At 43.5% G+C, this 20,797-nt stretch overlaps 2 protein-coding genes and 1 pseudogene across 2 annotated transcripts; 2 read left to right on the forward strand and 1 right to left on the reverse strand.

The window, feature by feature from the left end:
- The first annotated feature begins 332 nt into the window (after positions 1-332).
- LOC147981034 (uncharacterized) lies at positions 333-4,563 on the forward strand. Its single transcript, XM_087513771.1, has 2 exons — positions 333-1,730; positions 1,977-4,563. Exons 1-2 carry the CDS (start codon positions 748-750, stop codon positions 4,546-4,548), a joined length of 3,555 nt encoding a protein of 1,184 aa, XP_087369897.1. The 5' UTR covers positions 333-747; the 3' UTR covers positions 4,549-4,563.
- A 664-nt stretch (positions 4,564-5,227) lies between these two features.
- On the reverse strand, positions 5,228-7,785 carry LOC125528342 (uncharacterized). Its single transcript, XM_048692819.2, has 5 exons — positions 7,369-7,785; positions 7,182-7,284; positions 6,465-6,666; positions 5,713-5,784; positions 5,228-5,596 (listed from the first exon to the last, which is right to left on the reverse strand). Exons 1-5 carry the CDS (start codon positions 7,701-7,703, stop codon positions 5,430-5,432), a joined length of 879 nt encoding a protein of 292 aa, XP_048548776.2. The 5' UTR covers positions 7,704-7,785; the 3' UTR covers positions 5,228-5,429.
- A 3,230-nt stretch (positions 7,786-11,015) lies between these two features.
- Positions 11,016-20,081, forward strand: LOC125528343 (uncharacterized; annotated as a pseudogene).
- Positions 20,082-20,797: the final 716 nt, after the last annotated feature.

Here is a 20,797-nt window from a genome sequence, read left to right on the forward strand (position 1 = left end):
ATGAATAGATGCCGCGAGAGGAGTCGACGAATAGCGACCAACACAGCCTGCTGAAGACGCCGTATGTAGGCAACATCACAGACGGACGAGGACCAAACACCAAGCGACGACGTATGTGCGAGATGGTGCCAATGTAGGGAACACCGTGGAAAATCAGGGACGTTTTATCTCTCTGTGCATCAACAATAACATTTCTTCTAAACATATAGCAAAATAAAGCCAGCTGATTGCAGAAATAGCAACGAAAGACTTGTAGAACTATCAAGTCACATAGCTTTGCAATCACTAGTAATAGAACTAATAAATATAGTAGTAGAAATGTGTCTAGGCTTACTAGCTGCTCAACCCTGACAGGAATGGTACAACACCCTGGACTGGAATGCAAAGAGAATAAGTAAGACATGAGCTATAAGAAGAAGATCCAATTAAGAGGGGTATGATGAAGTTGAGTTGCCAATTAAGAAGATCCACAGCGTTGCTATCAACCATCTCATAAATACATACATGATTTTATTTTACTTACGCCACAGCCATCATCTGTTTCATAATACTACTACATAGCATAGCATAACATAGGAGCTGCTGCTCTCCACTTTCGCCACAGATCCGGAGCTTCTGCCCAACGGCCTTATTTTCGCAGATTTGGCGTCTCCTTGCTGTGGATGACCCCGGGCTCGCGCCGAGCCAGGAGAGTGGGGTGAGGAAGGCAGAGTTATTTGTCTCGATTCCAGATATCTTTTGGGCGCTATGAGGGCCATCGCCTGGAACTGCCGAGGTATGGGCAGAAGCCTTGGTAGTGAGAGGATGCTCTATCTTGCCAACTTGATGCGGTCTACGAAGACACAGGTAACATTTGTTTCAGAAATCAAGTCTTCCAAAGTCCGTTCTGTCGATCTTGTTAATAGGTTTGATGTTGCCAACGGCTTTGTTGTTCCTTCTAGAGGTGCCTCAGGTGGCCTTTGGCTTATGTGGACCGATGAGCTCAAAGTTTCTGTGCATGCTGTTGCTTTTCACTATATTTTAGCAAATGTAGTTCATGTAGCTTCAGGGGTCAACTTTTGTCTTATTTGTATATATGGCGACCCGTATCACAGGCAGACTAATGCCATCTGGGACCAAGTTGCTGATTTTGTCTATGATAACCTAGGAAAGCCCATGGTTTGTATGGGGGACCTTAATGATATCCTTTATGATGTGGATGCGTGTAATGGTAATATCAACTTCTATCGTATGAATGCTTTCAGGTCTCTTGTTAAAAATTGTGGGCTGTTTGATATTGGTTATAGTGGTCCTGCTTATACTTGGCGTGGTAGGCAACATACTTCTAAGCCCATTCATAGACGTCTTGATCGATACTTGGTCAATTCTGATTGGTGCGCTTTTTATCCTAATACTAAAGTGCTGAATCTTCCTATTATTCTTGGTGACCATGCTCCCATTTTAATTTCCTCGGAAGGTAAACTTGTTAGGCCTAGACAATCTTTTAAATTTGAAAACTGGTGGCTTATGGAAAAAGATTTTCACTCTTTTGCTAAAAATAATTGGATTTCTAGTTCCCTGACCTCTTTTGCTGCAAAGTCATCTTCTTTGGCAGGATCTTTAAAAGTCTGGTGCAAGAAGAAAAAACCTCTCCAACAAGAACTTGCTGAGCTAGAATCCAGAATCAAGGATTTGCAACAGCTGCCTCTCCACCAACAGGACCATGTTTTGGAAAGTACTCTTACTAATAGGTATGAACTTACGCTTTCCAAACTCAATCAGTTTTACAGGCAAAGAAGTAAAAAGTCTTAGGCTGTAAAAGGTGATCGCAACACAAAATTCTTCCATCAGACTGTGCTCAAACGTAGAAAAAGAAATACTATTTGTTCTATCAAAGATGAGCATGACAATATTCATTTCAAACCGGAGGCCATGATGCAAACGTTTGTTAATTATTTCAGACACATATTTTCCTCTCCTAACACTTATGCTGGCAGGCCTTTTTCTTCCCCTATTTGGACTAAGGACAACAATGATCCTACTTATTCTATTCCGGACAAGACTGAACTTTTGCGGATTCTTAAAGACATGAAGCTTAATGCTTCTCCTGGTCCTAATGGGTTCAATGTAGAATTTTATTTAGCTACTTGGGATTGGATTGGGGATGAGGTAACTCAGCTTGTCACTCACTTCTATAATACTGCTACACTTCCCCCTCACATCAATGATACCAATATTGCTCTTATCCCTAAGAAGTTGGTTCCTCTTGTGCCCATGGACTACCGTCCTATTAGTCTTTGTAATGTGCTTTATAAAATCATTGCTAAGTCTCTTGCGAATAGACTTAAGCATCATCTTCCTGATTACATTGACCAAGCTCAACAAGCATTTATTGAGGGTGGACGTATTAGTGACAACATTATCATTGCTCAGGAAATTGCTCACTCGTTTTCTCTTAAATCCTGGAAATATGATGCCTTTATGCTTAAGATTGACCTTGCCAAAGCTTTTGATCGTTTAGAATGGAATTTCATTGTTTCTGCTCTGGCTCGTAAAGGGCTGCATGGTCATTTTGTTAATTTGGTTCATGCATGCATCTCATCTCCCTCATTCTCTGTTCTCATTAATGGCCAGCCCTCTCCTAAATTTAAGAGCTTCAGAGGAATACGACAAGGCTGTCCCATGTCTCCTTACTTGTTTGTTCTTGCAATTAATGAACTTTCCATCTTGCTTAATGAAGCTTTGCAGGCTAACCAATTGCAGGGAATTTCTCTTGGACCAAACTGCCCCTCTGTCCATTCTCTTCTATTTGCAGATGATCTTCTGGTGTGTGGGCACGCTACTTATCAGGAGGCTCAGACGATGGCCAGTCTTATTCAACACTTTTGTGCTCTTTCTGGTCAAACTCCTAACTGGAATAAATCTGCCATTCTCTTTAGCAATCATGTTTCTCAGAATATTATTAATGATATTAAGCAAGTCTTTCCTGTTGCTAATCTTGATGCTAATTTCACTCATCTTGGTCATCCTCTAATTTTGCCTGCTAAGAATAGGGGTGCTGCTTATAACTTTGTTTTGGATAAATTTTTAAATAAGCTCCCCTCTTATAAAGCTAACATGCTATCTCATGCTGCCCGTCTTGAACTTATTCGCTCTGTCTTTTCTGCTATCCCTGTTTACTATATGGCAAACATTCTGTTTTCAAAAAAATTTATTGCCAAGCTCACTTCTATCATTATGATTTTTTGGTGGACAGGGATTAGAGAAACAGATTCTAAAAGGAGTCTTTGTCTCAGAGCATGGAAGGATATTACCAACTCCAAGTCTGAAGGTGGTCTTGGAATCAGAAATCTAAAAGCCGTCAATGAGAGTCTTATTCTTGCTGCGGCTTGGAGGTTAGCTAAAAACCCCTCCTCCCAATTATATTGTGTTCTTCAAACCAAATATTTTTCTATCACTTCTATTTGGAAAGCTACTAATAATCCACCTAAATCTGCCTTTTGGTCTTCCATTTCAAAAATGCTTCCTAAACTTAAAGAGCATGCCTTCTATCAACTCACCCAAGGTAATGTTTCTATTTGGAGCATGCCTTGGTGCAATCTTTGGAACTCTATTCATGATTTTCTCATTCCTCAACCATCAGGCTTTATTTATCCCTCCTTGGTTAGGGATCTTTGGCAGCCTGGGCAAAGGCATTGGAACCGTCAGCTCATTTTCTCTCTTTTTCAGCAACCTTTGGCTACTCAGATTATCAACATTGATATTCTCGATGATGATAATGCTGATATTCTTTGTTGGCCTTTGGCTCCCAATGGTATTTGCTATTCCAAAGCTGCTTATAAACTTTGCTTACAAGACATTCATACTAATCCTAGAACTGCTCCTCTGGATGTTCCTTTGGATTTGAAAGCTTTTCTTAAAACTATTTGGAAGCAGAAAGATTTATTGCCCAAGGTTAAAACTTTTGCTTGGAGGATGCTTAGCAAAGCTTTGCCCACAGGAATGAGAGCAGGCCGTTTTTCTATTCACATTTCGCAGAATTGTTGTAGATGTGCTCAGCAAGAAGATGAGTTTCACCTTTTCTTTCTTTGTGACTTTGCTAGAGCGGCCTGGTTCTCTGCTCCTTGGTTTCTTAGATCTGACATCCTTGTGCAAGGTCACTCTTCAATGCATTCCCTTCTGATTCACTTTGCTTCTATGGGCCATCCTTATGCATCTTTGCAAAATATTTTCAATTTTATGTGGTGCATTTGGAAGGCTAGAAATGATTTCCTCTTTGAGAGGAAATTTTCTTTTCCCTACCAAATTAAAATTGCTGCTGCTAGTTTGAATAATATTCTCCAAGAGGAGATTCTGCCTTCTACTAATATTCAGTCTTTGCAGGCTTCTCAATCTGATAATTCTCCTCTTCCTAAGCAAGGCAATACTATCAAATCAGACCTTCTCATTAATGGTGCTAAAGTGTTTTCTGATGCTGCTTTCAGAACTTCTAGAGTTCCAGGATTTCAGCAAGGTCAATTGCGCACATGTGTGGGAGTTTACTTTTGTCTTCTTCTAATAGGGAAATAAATATTCAGGTTCAAGCTTCAGGCCCTTCGACGGACACTCCTCTTCAAGCTGAAGCAATTGCTCTTGCTTGTGCAGCTCAATTGGCGGCTTGCCTTAACATTCAAACTCCTACTTTTTTAACTGATTCTCTTTCTCTTGCCACTGTTGCTGCTGCCAGGAATATTGCTCACTCTTCCACTCCTTGGAATATTAGAAAAGAAGTGGCTTCTTTTGTAAACTCTACTTCTAATCTTAATCCCCAAGTTTTTCATATTTCTAGGAATTTGAATGGGGTGGCTCACAATTTAGCTCATCAAGTTTTTCAAATGGCTGGAGGACCTACACTCAATTGCTCTTCTCACTCTCATGTCACTGAATCATGTCCTGTAGCTGCCTCTCTTGTTGATTTTAATTTTGTAGGAATTCAGCTTCATAAGGTGTATTGCTTTTAGGAGAAAGTTGATAGCTCTGGGAAGTTCCTCATCTCAACATGATATGATGGTCTATGCTCGGTTGTTGGAAAGAAGGAAATTGCTGTCAAAGCTGGAATTTTCTTTTCTCCTTCTCTTCCTTTGTTTCTTAGGACATGCTGTTCTTCAGCAAGGATCTTGTTCCTTGCTCTCTCATATGTCTTTATTCAGCTCTTCTTTCTTTACATCTGCAGTTCTTCTTTCTCTTTATTCTAGCAGATGGTGTAATCTCGACTGTAAAATGTTCTGTGAGCTGAATATATTGGTATCTTCGGGTGCCTTTCTCTGTTCAAAAAAAAAAAGGGCATTCCACCCGGGAAGACATAATTAATATGCAGCAGCACAACCAACAACCTAAGGCATGTCATCATATTACAAGTCTTCCGTATCCACAAATGATATATAGATTGAGTGCTCAGCCAGCTCTGGTCATCATTTTCCAAACGCAAATTTTTCTGGCGATGGATGCAGCACTTCAGACTGAAGATAGCACATTTGACAAACACACTCTGCCTTGTAATGTCCACACGGAAATGCTTTCCCCACACAAGGAACCTCGCTATCAACAAGACGGTTGCATGTATTGCAAAGGCAATCCGCTGAAAAAACAAAGACACTAAGTCAACAAACATGCACAATAAGCAAGAGAACAATTGTGCACTTGTGTTCTGTCATCAATCAAAGGATATATAAAAAAGAGGAAGCGAGGACATACAACTGCCATCACGACAAGTTCCCCACCCAAGATGAAGGCCAAACAAACTGTAGGCTTCAGTAACTGGCTCATCTGTATGTAAAACAAACACAAGCAAGGAAATAAACAAAGCGGAGTCAGCATAGAAAATGCATGGTGTAACAGCAAAGGCACTAACAAGGTAGGTCCATGAATATATATTTTTATAAAGCAAAGTAATAACCTAGCTAGTGGAACAATATGGAATAAAGACCAGGAGCCTAGCTAGGTTTGTAACAACAGCCATCTTGATTGTACCAGGAAAGATCCCATAAACAAGTACCCCCTCCGTCCCACAATATAAGACGTTTTTGCTTGCAAAAAATCTTATATGGTGGGACGGAGGGAGTATGTATCAGTCACCTCATGCACAAAAAAGAGAAGAAGAAAAAGGGAAATACCACAAGTTTATCCCAATTGAACAATCCAAAAAAAATGCATAATAATTGTAAAAACATTGCAAGTACCTCAGATTCACCACACCCCAGAAAGACAACATAAACAAGTTTCAAAACAGTGGTCACCAGAGCACATTTTAATGAATATAAATATACAATAAGCTAAGGTGGTTTTCGGCATCAAGCACTAGCTACCTTCCTGTATATGATTATGATGACATGCATGCCACATGGTGGTTGGTTGGGTTTTAGCACTGAAAGAGATTTGAGCTTCCAGATCCAACATGTGGTATGTATGATATGTGATGAATGAAGATAGCAATAGTACATGCATACCTAGCGGGGTGCACGAAACAACTCCCTGAAAACCATCTTTGGTAACAAGCTCATAAAAGAAGAGAGTTGGTCTAGGGGGCAGTAAGGAGAAGTAGCTGGAGTGCTTGGGGCTAGCGACGAAGTTGCCATGAGTCCAGCAAGAGCCATTGTGAGGACTGCTGTACCTGGTCACCTTGCCAGGGGCAGGTACATACTCATTTTCCTGGGCAACCAACGAACCAACCAAGCAACCATGGAAAATGGAATGAGTACATGTAGCAATAAGTAAGGTAAAACAAAAGCAGAACAAAATGACTGAATGACTAGGGTTAAGTTGTTCAGTTTTGCAGTTTCTACTTAAAAAAAAACTTGTAAGTATATGCCAGTCAGTGGCCACAAACATCATCTTGTCGGGATAACTGTTTTATATATGATATGACAGTAGGAGCGATCAAAATTGAAATTGTTTGAAGGCCGCTTGACTTGAGATTTTGTAAGAGTTATTAATGATTGCATATAAGGATGGGGTTGTTTGGTTGTGGGACAAATTTGCCAAATGCTAGAGACGACAAAATGAGGTTATCCATTTTAATCAGTGTGCACATAGATAGATACTCCCTCCGTCCCAAAATTCTTGTCTTAGATTTGTCTAGATACGGGTGTATCGATACATGGATGGGAAGCAAGCAGCAAGCTGCAAAAGAGCAAAGTGAGAGGAGTAGAAATATACATACATACCGGATGATTTAGGTTATAGTGGCGAAGGCATTCCTCCATGACAAGTTGATGATCTTGAGCTGCTGCTACCTCGGAGGGGCTCGGCATCATCATCATCATAGAACTATCAAGATTTACAAGATAAACACGGATGAGTTAGTTAGGTAGGAGGAGTAGGGAGATGTGAAGGTTAATAATGTCTTGTTACCTGTTCCAGTTGTGTTCCAACCTGTCGAATTGCTCAGGCTCTGGAGCAGGCTGTAGGGATGATGGTAGGCAACGGGACAAGATGAGGGACCAGAGGGGCGACGACGAAGCTGCAGGGAGCGGCGGCGAGGGCGAAGGCTCCGACGAGAGCGAGGCCAACTCCGAGAGCAAGGCCTCCCTCTTGGCAATCAGATCAAGAGCATCCGGAGAAAGGCTAAGGCTGAGGCGAGGCCCCATCGCCTCCCCTTCCGCGGCCGCGACCTTGGCCTTGGCCTTGGCTGACTGGCGCGCTCCCCTTCCGACGACGGCCTCCCCTTCCGCGGCGGCGCCGGCCATCTCTCTCGCTCCGATTGGGGATTGGGGATTTTTTTTTTGTTGGCTAGGGTTTGCGTCCGTGCGATTCGGCCACAGACAGAGAGAGTAAAGTAAATAGACGACACGGCGGAGGAGACCGAGTCGGCCCAAAATAAACCAACACACGGACCGAGACGGCCCACGACCCGAGTCGGCCCACGACTCGAGACCTAGCTCCTGCCGCCGACCACCATCTCCGTCTTTTGGACTCAGTCCATGCAGGAGTGACACCAGAAATGAATGCATCCCTGAATGCTGCACACACGGGTGATGAAGTTAAAAGGGCTTTGTTTCAAATGTTCCCATCCAAAGCGCCCGGACCCGATGGATTTCCCGCTCACTTTTTTCAGAAGCATTGAGATGTTTATGGTGAAGAGGTAATTAAAGCTGTTATCCGTATTGTGGAAGAGGTTGAGAGTGTTGAATGTATCAACAACACGTTTCTGGTACTCATACCAAAGGTGAAAAATCCTACATCTCTAACTCAATTCCGACCCATAAGCTTATACAATATTCTTTACAAAATAGCTTCAAAAGTCATTTCCAATCGTCTCAAGGAGATTTTACCAGATATTATATCATCGGAGCAATCTGCTTTTGTTCTGGGTAGGTTAATCACTGATAACATCATAATGGCGTATGAATGTTTGCACTTTATGAAGAGAAATAAGGCTCTTAAGCATCGTCATTGCGCTTTGAAATTGGACATGATGAAGGCCTATGATAGAGCGGAATGGAGTACCTAGAAGCTATAATGCTCAAATTGGGCTTCTCAGGTGTTTGGGTAAACAGAGTAATGAGCATGGTGAAGTCAGTTTCGTTCTCGGTTCTGTTTAATGGTAAGAAATTGGAGGATTTTAAACCTTCAAGAGGTATTCGGCAGGGAGACCCGATATCACCCTACCTTTTCTTGTTAGCGGCAGAGGGCCTTTCAGGTCTCCTCAAATCAAGAGATCAGTCATCGCATGTTGGTGGAATTCAGGTGGCCCCCACGGCACCTCCAGTTAACCACCTCTTATTTGCTAATGATAGCCTGCTGTTTTTCAAGGCTAATGGTGCAGGGGCGACAGAGGTGTCAAACTTACTGAACTCTTATTGTCAAGCTTCAGGGCAGAGGATCAATAACAGTAAATCTTCAGTGTTTTTCAGCAAAGGATGCCCGGAAGTGGTCAGAGGTGAGGTAAAGGACATCCTCAATGTACAAACAGAGACACTAAATGAAAAGTATTTGGGGATGCCTTCTGATGTAGGAGCATCGAAAACTGGAGCTTTCAAATATCTAAAGGATAAACTTTGGAGCAAGGTGACGGGGTGGATTGAGAAGGCAATTTCAGCTGCGGGCAAGGAGATTTTGATCAAATCAATAGCACAGGCGGTGTCGGTTTTCTCGATGTCATGCTTCAAGCTGCCGAGGGGTCTGTGTGAACACCTAAACAAACTGATTCGTCAATTCTTATTGGGGCAGTAAGGCCGGGCAACGAAAACCTCATTGGGTGTCATGGAGCACTATGACACAACCAAAAAAATGTGGAGGTCTGGGGTTCAGAGATCTCGAGTTATTCAATGTTGCACTCTTGGCACGACAGGCTTGGAGAATCCTGACAATTTCTAAATCCTTATGTGCACAACTACTCAAAGCAATCTACTTCCCAGAAGGAAATATTCTTACTGCCGCCTTGGGGACACATCCATCTCAAGTGTGGCGATCGCTGCTGGAGGGTAGGGATGCAATGTCTTTGGGACTGATCAGGAAGATAGGAGATGGAAGTTCTACACAAATATGGTCACAAAATTGGATCCCGAGGGATCATGCTATGAGGCCGATTGTCTGCCTCGGTCAGAATCCACCAACGCTAGTGGCCGAGCTTATTGATTCATCTACTGTCACATGGCGAGCTGACCTTCTGCAGCAGTTTTTTCTGCCGGTCGATGTAGCAGCAATACAAAATATCCCGTTGTGCACAAAATCCATGCCTGACTTCTGGTCTTGGCAGTTCGAAAAGAAGGGCCTTTTTCGGTAAAATCTGCCTACAGAATGCTATGGGAGACAAAGAAGAGAGGAGAAAATTTATTAGGCGGCAGAGCGACAGTTTTAAATCAAAGTTCAGAGGAGAGGGGATGGACCTCTTTGTGGAATACCAAGGTCCCTGCAAAGATTAGAACATTCATGTGGAGACTGGGGAGGCAATCTTTGCCAACTGAAGATGTGAGGAAACATAGACACATGAGTATTGTGGATAACTGCCAGTTATGTGGTAATTTTGATTCGTGGAGACACTCCTTGGTAGAGTGTTCGATGGCACGATGTGTTTGGGCTCTAGCTGATGAAACGATTGTGGAAACAATGGCCGAGACAGTGGAACCAAGTGCTAAACACTGGTTATTCCAACTACAAAGTTCTTTGTCACATGCTCATTTTATCGAAATGGCAGTCACTTTGTGGGCGATTTGGACCGCGAGAAGAAAAGCGATCCATGAGGAGATTTTTCAAAGTCCTTTAGCGACACATATCTTCGTCTGGCATTTTATTTCAGAACTCCAAAGCATTGACGTTTTGGCGAACACAGCAGGGCCGAAGCGGCAAGCTAATAGCGCAGTTGGCTCTCGTTCTTCATGGCGATCACCACCGCCGGGTCATGTGAAAATAATGGTAGATGGTGGGATTGCGCAGGACCGTGGTGTAGGAGCAGCTGCAGCAGTATGCAGAGACCAACAGGGTCTGTACTTGGGATCCTCATCGCTGGTCATTCTGGGAGTTTTAGACCCGACAGTTTTGGAAGCCATTGCCTGTCGCGAGGCGCTAGCGTTGGCCGAAGACCTATCTCTCCAGAACTTCGTGGTGGCTTGTGATTGCAAACAGGTGGTAGAGGATATTAAAGGAAGGACTGGCGGAGCTTACTTATCGGTCATCAGAGAAATCTCCCAAAGGAGCCTCGTTTTTAATAGCTGTACCTTTATTTTTGAAAGCAGAGCTTCAAATAGCGATGCTCACAGTCTTGCTAAACACTCACTTTTGCTTAATCGGGGTCGCCATTTGTGGCTTTTATCTCCTTATGGCCCGGCATGTATTCCTCTCAATGCTACCGTAGATCAATAAAGTGTTAGCACCCCTAAAAAAAAATACCATCTCCGTCTCCTCCTCCTCCTCCTCCCCGCCGCTTACCGGACTGCAGGTCGTCCGATTCGAGCTCTTCCGCCGACCAACCCTAGCCTGCCTGATTCCGCCCTACTAACTCCTTGCATTTCATCCAGTGAGTCTGGTGGTGCGGCTGCTTTGCTTAGTGGAGCGCCGCCATGTTCGAGCCAACGACCCCCGCCCTTGCTGGGAAGGGCTTCGGGGCGCGGCACCGCTGGAAGATGCTTCTCTCGCTGGGGCTGGGCGTCGCCGGCGCCGGCTACGCCGCCTACCGCTTCTACAACGCGCACCAGAAGAAGCTAGTCCAGGTGGAGGAGGAGGAGGATATCATCAAGCAACAGTAAGAACACACACGACCACCAGATTTTATTCTTTTTCCATGCAAGTGTGCATTTTCCTTCCTGCTTATGTGTGTGTTTGTCCATCTTAGTGGTATATATGGTAGCAAACAGCATTGAGTTGATGTCTTGGTGGTGGTGATCTGGGGCAGTAAGTTCTGTGATCGATCGGTTGATCGAATTCACTTTGTGCATTGGGTTCCTGTGATGCTGTTTACAACGCTATTGCGGCCGCTAAGCCATTTAGCGGCAAGTAAATAGAGTGCATATTCATCAGTGAAACGGGGTATTCTCATCAGGAAAATAGAAATAGAGGATTTCTTCAAGAATGGATATTAACATGCCTTGGTGCAGATCCATTTTCAGAAGAATGGATGTTAACATCTTGTTCAAGTGCCTCGCGCCGAGCAAGTGAGTCCTTCATGACCGTTCTGTGCTATTCTCTGTTAGGTTGCAAGGCCAGTTTGAAGAGGTGAAGGAGGAGCAGGAGGAAGGGAAGGAGGAGCAAGAGGAGCAAGGGGAGGAGGAGGAGCAGCAGCAGCAGCAAGTTCTTCCTCCTGTGCCGGAGGCAGACAGAGATTGGAAGTCTTACTACTACTGCAGCTGGGATCACGTTCTACCTCCACCAACATTGCAGCTCGCAAGTAGTCTGCCTCGCATCCCCAGACAACCACACAAGACAAAATGGAGTAAGTAACAGATTATCCATCCCAAGGAAAAACCTTTGGTCCAAATTCTTTCATGATTTGACACTGACACCGCTCCAAACTTCTCCGTTCGGATGATGAGCCTTACAGGTTAAAAGCAAATGGAGCCTCAGACTGGCATCCCAGCTTTCTTACTCCCAAGTGATGTTGTGCTGGAGCCGCAGCATCGGGCGTACGCTCACGGTCTGTCGATAACGTATGGCTCAGCCCAGACGCTTCCACTTACTCAGGAGCCGTGGACCGAAGAGGCGATTGCTCAAGGGCTTGCCGTGACTCGACACGTGACCTGTTTGAGAAGGTTATGAAATTTCGCGAGTCACTATGCAAGGTCATCGATTCCGGTCCCATTGCTGTCACGCTGAATCCGCAGCGCCACTATTATGACATCCGTTCGGATGATGAGCCTTACAGGTTAAAAGCAAATGGAGAATACATTATGATCAAGTTACCCAATGGCAATGAGATAAAGGCAGGGCATGTCGTAACAGTGTACGGGTACGCATGCCCGGGAGGCGATGTGCGGAGTTTACTCCTCAACTATCAAGAGAATACAGTGAGGGCGCCAGCGCGAAACCAAGATGAGGCCGCGGTGCCACAAGACAAAGTCAATCCCGGCCGACATCTAATGGATCCGGATGCGATCTATGGCTACTACACACCGGGCGGCCTCAAGAACATCAAATTCACACTGAAGTAGCTACTCTGGATGATGGAACCTGATCTATTTATGTCGTTTTAGCTACATTTGCTAGTATGTGCTGAACTATGTAGAGCTGAACCCATTGGTAGTCGATGAAAAGCAAAGCATCACATGTAATGGAAATACACATTTTTCATTTCAGTCATTTCCAGTATGCTATGCACGTGGATGGACAATATGTGTGATGACACCTGAAGCATTTTGTTTTTCTTGGTGGGCTCATCATCTTTAGCTATTGAATCATTTTGTCCTCATCTGTGGCTGGGAATGCCTTATTACCTGAAATGATATGTCTTATTATCTGGTGTGAAGTGCAAACTGACACACCTCCGGTGTTACGGCTTGATATCTCTTGGTCTTGGGATGTACACCCGGCATCTAGTCAGTAACCTCCCATGGGCCATGGTCCGTTAATTTCAACTCACCGGCGAGAGGCTGTCTGTATGCTTAAAAATTTATAGTAAGAGTGTTCAATGTCCTTTCACTTGTATGTAAATTTCTTGTTTGAGCGCGAGGATTGATTGCTGCTCAGCTGGGTCAGTAGATTTATTGTTCAGTCTAAGCATGTAGTTCGAAAAAAAATCTAATCTTTTGGCTGCTGATTTGTACGGTTTCAGTTTCAGTTTAAGTTTGGTACAGTGGCGTTGATGTGAGAAGTAACAAGACTAAGATGGTGTTCTGTTTTGCAGGTAGCTGGTGTGGGTCCCATCTGTCAGCTCTATCTTGTTCCTCCTCACCCCGTTGTTGCATGCGTGCTCTAACTCTCAAGACATGGGCAGTCGTCTATGGTTGGTTGCAGTTGGCGATTAACTCACTGACGAGATGAAATTTTTCGCCTGTAACGCCATCGGACGTCCCTATGCTCAAGTAAGATATGTAATAAGGGAGGTTATGTGAATACAATTTCCGGATGGTTTGAGTTTGGTACAGTGGTGTTTGTTCATTTTAAGGCTGACAAACTAGCTGCCAAGTTCCAGTAAAATCTTTTAAGGCTGACAACTAGCTGCCATTTTAATCTGTGGCGAAGCAGCCTACACACATTTTAATTTGAGCAAGCTTCGTTTGGGCACATCACATGGATAGATGAATGGTCAAATAAATAAATGGAGCCAAAATCTATAAGTTATGACTTCAAACTGAATGACACCTCAGTCAGTGAGGTCAGTTTCAGGTTCTGAAACTGAAACTGAATGCTGCTGATTTGTTGAGTTTGAGTTTGGTAATTAGGGTGGTGTGGACGTAAGAAGAGATGACCTCTCTTCTCTTTGTATGCTATGCTACTTAATATGTCAATCTCAGATTAATCAGTACAGTACCCCAACTAGTTCTGTGTTCCTAGTATACTTTTTTTTCTTTGAAAGATTAGTTTGTACTTTGTAGTATGTCAATGTGCTGCTTAATATGGGGCACTTAATAAGTAACTAGATTTTCTAAATTTTGAAATTTTAATTCTGATTATGCATATCACTGTTTTTCATCTAAAATGTGTAGTATTTTCATATTTATGGACACCACAGAATTTCAAAATTTTACTATGGGGCATTATATTTCTATAGAAGTACTACACGTGTTGTTTTGATCAAAGATAATTTTCTTCTTTTCTATCCAAAAAGATGTAGCTCATACATCAGTACTAAGTTGTCCTATACTGTTGGCAGGTTGGTGTGGAAGTGATTTTGATGAGCTGAAAGATATTGGGATGAAGGTTGTAAAAATATGTGGCAGGTTACCACTTGCTATTAAAGTTATGGGTGGAGTCTTAAGCAGAAGAGATCCTATGGAACGTGACTCGGAGATTGTTTTACACAAGAATCTTGGCTGGAAAGAAGAAGACGGGTCACAAGAGGAACTAAACTACTCAGTAAGCTTAAGCTACGATGATTTATCTCCAAAGTGGAAGCAATGCTTTCTGTACTACTGACTTTTGCCAAAGGGTTCAGGTTTTGAAAAGGATACAGTTATTAGCATGTGGATAAGTGAAGAGTTTGTTCAACATGATGGTAGGTCGGGGTCAGACCTACTATTCATGTCGAACAAATAGGGGCTGGGGCTGATTATCATTGGGAGTTAGTCGCGAGGAATCTTTTGGAGCCCGATGATTCAAATGAGAACATATGGGAGTACACCTTGCATGATGCCGTCCGCTCATTTGCTCAATTTATGGCTAAGGAAGAAGCATTGGTGGTTCACAAGGATGAAGGTGACATAAGAAATCTTCTTTCGGAAAACCAAAAATTTCACCATCTCTGTATATTTCATCCCAAACTAGAGTTGAGCATCCTAGAGAAGCAAGAAACATTGAGGACATTATTATTGATAGACTATGAGCTCGATTAAACCTGGTGGTTCATTGGCAAATTTTGCTAGTCTACGGGTATTGGATATAGATGCTCCAGCCATCGAGCATGTCGGGCCTGACTTCCAGACCCATGATGCAGCAAGGGGAGACAGAGATGTCGCATTCCCCAGTCTGAGAGAATTGGAGTTACGAGGGCTGTCCGGATGGAAGGAGTGGGGCTGGGAGGAGGAGCAGAGCAGAGCAGTGTCATAGCCATGCCAGCTCTGGAGCTTCTCTACCTCAGGGACTGCAAGCTGACACACCTTCCCCGAGGACTTGCTAGTGACCGCAGGCATAATCTGAGAACCATGCATTGTGCGTCCTAGAATATGTGGAGAACTTTCCTTGGGTTGTGGAGCTGAATGTGTACTAGTGCCCTGAGATGAAGCGGATCAGCGGATTGCCCAAAGGCCAAAGCTGAAGCTGCTGGAGGGCGTTCTGGCACTGGACATCATGGAGCTGGATTGGGAACACTGGGAGGTTGCTGGACCAGATGCCAGGTGCACACCCAAGGCCAAGACCAAGTGCCGCCTGAGCTCCCAGAAGACCTTCCTGGTTATAAGAGAATCAGGTGGGCATGCATGCAGCTTTGAACTCACTCACTTACAATTAATTTCATCTGTCCCTCTGGACTTGACTCCACCTGCTGTATGTAAATTTCTTGGATGGTTTGAGAAGGAGCATATTAATTAATTGCTCAGTTTCGTTTGAGTTTGGTAGTGTAATTAAGGTGGTGTTGATGTGACAAGTAAGACTAACAAGTGTGGGCTGGTCTTGATGTTGCATGCGTGCTCTGAAACTGAATCTCAAGACGGTTGGTTGCAGTTGGCGATTAACTCTGAATAGATGGAGTTGGATTGGATTGGATTGGGTCCAAGCTCAAGCCCAAGACGAACTACCGCCTGAGCTCCCAGACAATGCCACCTTGGTATATATTTGCTTGTTCAGATTCAGAGAGTGAACTGTCTGACGAGATGAACAATTTCGCCTGTAATAAGAGAGTGTACCCTTTGTATTTCTCGATGGTTTGAGCACACAAAAGAGTACGCACTGCTGCTCACCTGGACCTGGAATGGGTCAATATATTTCCGTTTGTTTTTATAAGACGTTCAGACAACTTGCTTTGTGCTGTTTTTGAACAGTGTCTGAAAGTCTAAAACATCTTGTAAAAATAAACAGAGGTACTACTTAAGGTGGTGTCGACGTGAGACGCCCTTCTTCTCTTTGCCCGCGACGGCGGAGTCGTCGGTCCGTACGTGTACGTCTGATGTTGATCCATTCCAAATTAGTTAACTTTCTTCGGTCCTAGGATAAACATCGCGCTGCCTCCAAATATGTTTGGCGGTCCTACACTAGGCAAATTAGTTAACTTTTCTTCTTTTTTCAAAAAGGAGGTGAAACTAGTACTAAATACTATCTCCGTTCATTTTTATAAAACGTTTTAGACATCCAGACACTGTACGTAAAAAGCAAGCAAGCTGCCTGAAATGTCTTATAAAAACAAACAAAGAGAGTACTAAATGGAGCCACAATCTACTTATGAATCAAAACTAAATGACACCTCAGTACTGAAAAACAAACGGAGGGAGCCACAATCTACTTATTCCCTCCGTTCCAAATTACTCGTCGCAAAAATGGATGTATCTAGAACTAAAATACATCTAGATACATCCATATTTGTGACAAGTAATTTGAAACGAAGGGAGTATGAATCAGGTTCTCAAGATTGAAGCGGCAAATCGATCGAGCCATACATACATACGGGCCCAATTGCAGAGCCCAGACCGCATCACTCAGTTTCACTCCCCCGCACATCACGATTGCTCGATGCTATGTATCGCACGTTATGAGCAATACCTAGCGGCTGCCTACAGTTCGCGGCTTCACGCCAATGGACGTCCTAGTAACAGCATAGCGTAGCTTCTTCTGAGTTTCCACGCATTGATATTCAGAATAGTTGAAGTCTGGTTTTATTTTCCTCAAAAAATGTTAATGAAAGTTCACAAATTTTTAAAAAAGTTCACATATTCCAAAAATGCTCACTAATTCAAAAACTATTCATGAACAATTTTTCAATTACACACTGATTTTTTTAATATAAGCTTAACATTTCTTAATATGCGACGAACATTTTTTTCGAGAACACACTACACAAATTTTTAAATGAAATAATGAACATTTTTTATACACAGTGAAACTTATTTAAATATCCAGTGAAATTTTAATACACATTAAACAATTCTGAAATGCACACTGAACATTTTAAAATAATTAAATAAATATAAAATAGAAGAGAAAAATAGCAGAATCCGGTCAGAGTTTCAAAACCCGGTCAGAGTTTGAGAAAAGTCGGCCGATTTGAAACTTTGTAATCATATTTAAAAATGACAACCACCATGTATTTTTATTTCATAATATGTAAATTGGTGTAATATAGTTGTCACGTCCAATATGCAACCTTATTCTAAAGGAACTCGAAGGTTCCACCAAGGATAGAAACGTATATTGGAGACGCTTTTGTAAGGTGGATATCATTACATCGTACCATTACATAATAGTTGGGGATACATACAAAGGCACACAATGCCACATGAATACAACAATACATCATACTTGAGAACCACATCCGACTATGGATGCAACACAAAGCAGAAACTCAAGCAATATCCATCCTGCTAGCTCAGGCTGCCGACCAGAAACCTATCCCTCAATCGAAGAAGAAGCAGAAGAAGGACTCCAAAACAAGTAAACATCGCTCTCACGTCATGATCATCGCATAACCTGCACCTGCAACTGTTGTTGTATTAATCTGTGAGCCACGAGGACTCAGCAATCCCATTACCATGGGTATCAAAACTAGCAAAGCTTAATGGGTATGGAAAGGGTAAGTGGTGAGGTTGCAGCAAACGACTAAGCAATGTATGGTGACTAACTTACGGGTACAAGAATAAGATGAGAAACTACGCAATCAGTCGCAAATTAGTAATGATCAATAAGTGATCCTGAACTACTTACGTTCAAACATAACCCCACCGTGTTCTCTTCTCAAACTCATTCGAAAAGAGACGATCATGGTTACGCACGCGGTTGGTGTATTTTAATTCGAGTCTGATTTCAAGTTCTCTACAACCGGATATTAAAAATTCCCATCTGCCACATAACCGCGGGCACGACTTTCAAAAGATTAAACCCTGCAGGGGTGTGCCAACTTAGCCCATGACAAGCTCATGATCCGCGGAGACAATCCTCCATCGCGGGACATTCGATCAACCTCGAGATCCCGGTGCACAAGACATTTCGACAATGGTAAAACAAAACCAGCAAGACCTTCCGACTGTCGACACCCTGATAGTAGCCGCGCGTATCTCGTCTCACGCCACGACGGATGAGCTAAGCTTACGGTCGCTGAGACCCAAGTTGCCCAAGGGACGCCACAAGGTGCTCTAGTTTGGGCAAACACTCATGAGGAGCACTGGCCTGGGGGGTTGATTAAGTCCACGGGGTCCGGAAAGTCCCTATACAAGTTTTAGTTGTTATTAGGCAAATGGTAAAACCAATGTTGGGCCTTGCTGAAAGAGTTTTATTCAAAGCTAACTGTCAAGAGGGGCCCATAAACCCTCATCGTGTTAGGGACGCAAAATCAAGGGACATAACACCGATATGACGGAAATTAGGGCGGCAAGAGTGGAACAAAACACCAGGCAAAAGGCCGAGCCTTCCACCCTTTACCAAGTATATATGTGCATTAATTAAATAAGAAATATTGTGAAATCCCATGATATCCATGTCCCAACATGGAACAAACTGCAACTGCACCTGCAACTAGCAACGCGATAAGAGGGGCTGAGCAAATCGATAACATAGCCAAACAACGCTTTGCTAGAATGGGTGAAAAGATTAGAGGCTAACATGGCAATTTGGGAGGCTTGATAACAAATGGTAGGTAGCGCGACATAGCGATAGTATCAAGACAACTAGCATAGCATCGAGATAACAAGTGGCATTGATTCTCTCTGCTGCTGGCCGAGGGTTCCTTAGGGAAACTGAAGCAAGTATTTATAACATATCCCTTTTGATTACTCAATTTGGAATTCCATTCGAGGCCAGCAATATCCGAACTTTCTTACCCCCAAGTGGTTTTTTTTAAAGGGGAAGATCCCTGGCCTCTGCATCAGCGTGATGCATACGGCCACATTTATTAATAAGCATTACTCCCAAGTGATGTTGTGCTGAAGCCGCACCAGCGGGCGCATGCTCTCGGTCTGTCGATAAAGTATGGCTCGGCCCATACGCTCCCACTTACCAAGGAGCCATGGACCGAAGAGTCAACTGCTGAAGGGCTTCACTGTGATTCTACCCGTGAGCTGTTTGAGAAGGTCATGAAATTTCGCGAGTAGCCGTGCAAGATTTTCGATTCAGGTCCAATAGCTATCACGCTGAATCCGCAGCGCCACTATTATGAAATCCGTCCAGATGATAGGTTAAAAGCAAATGGAGAATACGTCGTCATCCAATGGCAAGGAGACAAAAAAAATTGCCGTCTCTCTATCGACTCAATGGATTCAAAACTAGAGTTAACCATCCTAGAGAAGCAAGAAACATTGAGGACATTATTGATAGGCTGTAACATCAAATTAACCTGGTGATTCGTTAGCACATTATGCTAGTCTACGGGTATTGATAAGCCAGCGATGGTTAGCCAGGATCAACTTACTTATCCCTTTTGGGTGCATAAGGCTCATGGCATGTCCTCAATATGCCTAAATGGAAACTTCAGAATTCGGAAGGCTCATGTCATGTGCTTATTGTGCTGACTGAAATGCTGAAGATGGTATCAGGTACTTGATCAGAATTCTTTGGTTGTAAGCGTGCGTGTCGATTTAGCTAGCTTTGTTACCTACCAGCCAGCTGATGTGTGTAAGGAATGGATGATCAAACACTCACTAGTTTCGGTTTGTATTTGGTACAGTGGTGTTGATGTAACATGTAAGAAGACTATAAGAAGGTCTTGTCTTTTGCAGGTAGCTGATGTTCCTCCTCGGCAATCACAGATCATGCGTGCTCTGAATCTCAAGACATGCGTGTTTCTTAGTACTGAAACTGAAATGAAAAGGCAGAGCCATGCATGCATGTTCCAGTAAAATATTTTAAGGATACATGAATGAATGGCCTCACAAGTAAAAAAATGGAGCCACAATCTATAAGTTCGACGCAGTTCGGGCCAGGGGCGTAGCTTTCGATCTGCTCCAGACGGCCAAGTGAATTGGCCCGCAGTGCGAAGCCGCCGAAGACGAAGATCTGTCCGGGGAGGAAGGTCTCACCCTGGACTGCATCGCTATTGATGATCGTATGAGCCATCGAGCCTGACGGCGACGACGCAGAGGAACTCTCAATGAAAGCACCAATGTCGGTGTCAAAACCGGGGGATCACGAGTAGGGGGTCCCGAACTGTGCTCTAGGCCGGATGGTAACATGAGGCAAGGGACACGAAGTTTTACCCAGGTTCGGGCCCTCTCGATGGAGGTAAAACCCTACGTCCTGCTTGATTAATATTGATGATATGGGTAGTACAAGAGTAGATCTACCACGAGATCGAGGAGGCTAAACCCTAGAAGCTAGCCTATGGTATGATTGTTGATGTGTATGTTGGCCTACAGACTAAAACCCTCCGGTTTATATAGACACCGGGTAGGGTTAGGGTTACATAGAGTCGGTTACAATGGTAGGAGATCTGCATATCCGTATCGCCAAGCTTGCCTTCCACGCCAAGGAAAGTCCCTCCCGGACACGGGACGAAGTCTTCAATCTTGTATCTTCATAGTCCAGGAGTCCGGCTGAAGGTATAGTCCGGCCATCC

Source organism: Triticum urartu, chromosome 3A (genome assembly GCF_056163025.1).
Source record: "Triticum urartu cultivar PI428250 chromosome 3A, HENAU_Tu73, whole genome shotgun sequence".
In the NCBI taxonomy this organism is placed as follows: domain Eukaryota; kingdom Viridiplantae; phylum Streptophyta; class Magnoliopsida; order Poales; family Poaceae; genus Triticum; species Triticum urartu.

Coding starts and splice junctions, on each gene's coding strand:
- LOC147981034 (XM_087513771.1), top strand. CDS start 748: ATGAGGGCCATCGCCTGGAACTGCCGAGGTATGGGCAGAAGCCTTGGT. Junction 1,731..1,976: donor GAAAGTACTCTTACTAATAG/GTATGAACTTAC, acceptor TTATGCTGGCAG/GCCTTTTTCTTCCCCTATTT.
- LOC125528342 (XM_048692819.2), bottom strand. CDS start 7,703: ATGGCCGGCGCCGCCGCGGAAGGGGAGGCCGTCGTCGGAAGGGGAGCG. Junction 6,667..7,181: donor ACTATAACCTAAATCATCCG/GTATGTATGTAT, acceptor TTGGTTGCCCAG/GAAAATGAGTATGTACCTGC. Junction 5,597..5,712: donor AACTTGTCGTGATGGCAGTT/GTATGTCCTCGC, acceptor TTGTTTTTTCAG/CGGATTGCCTTTGCAATACA.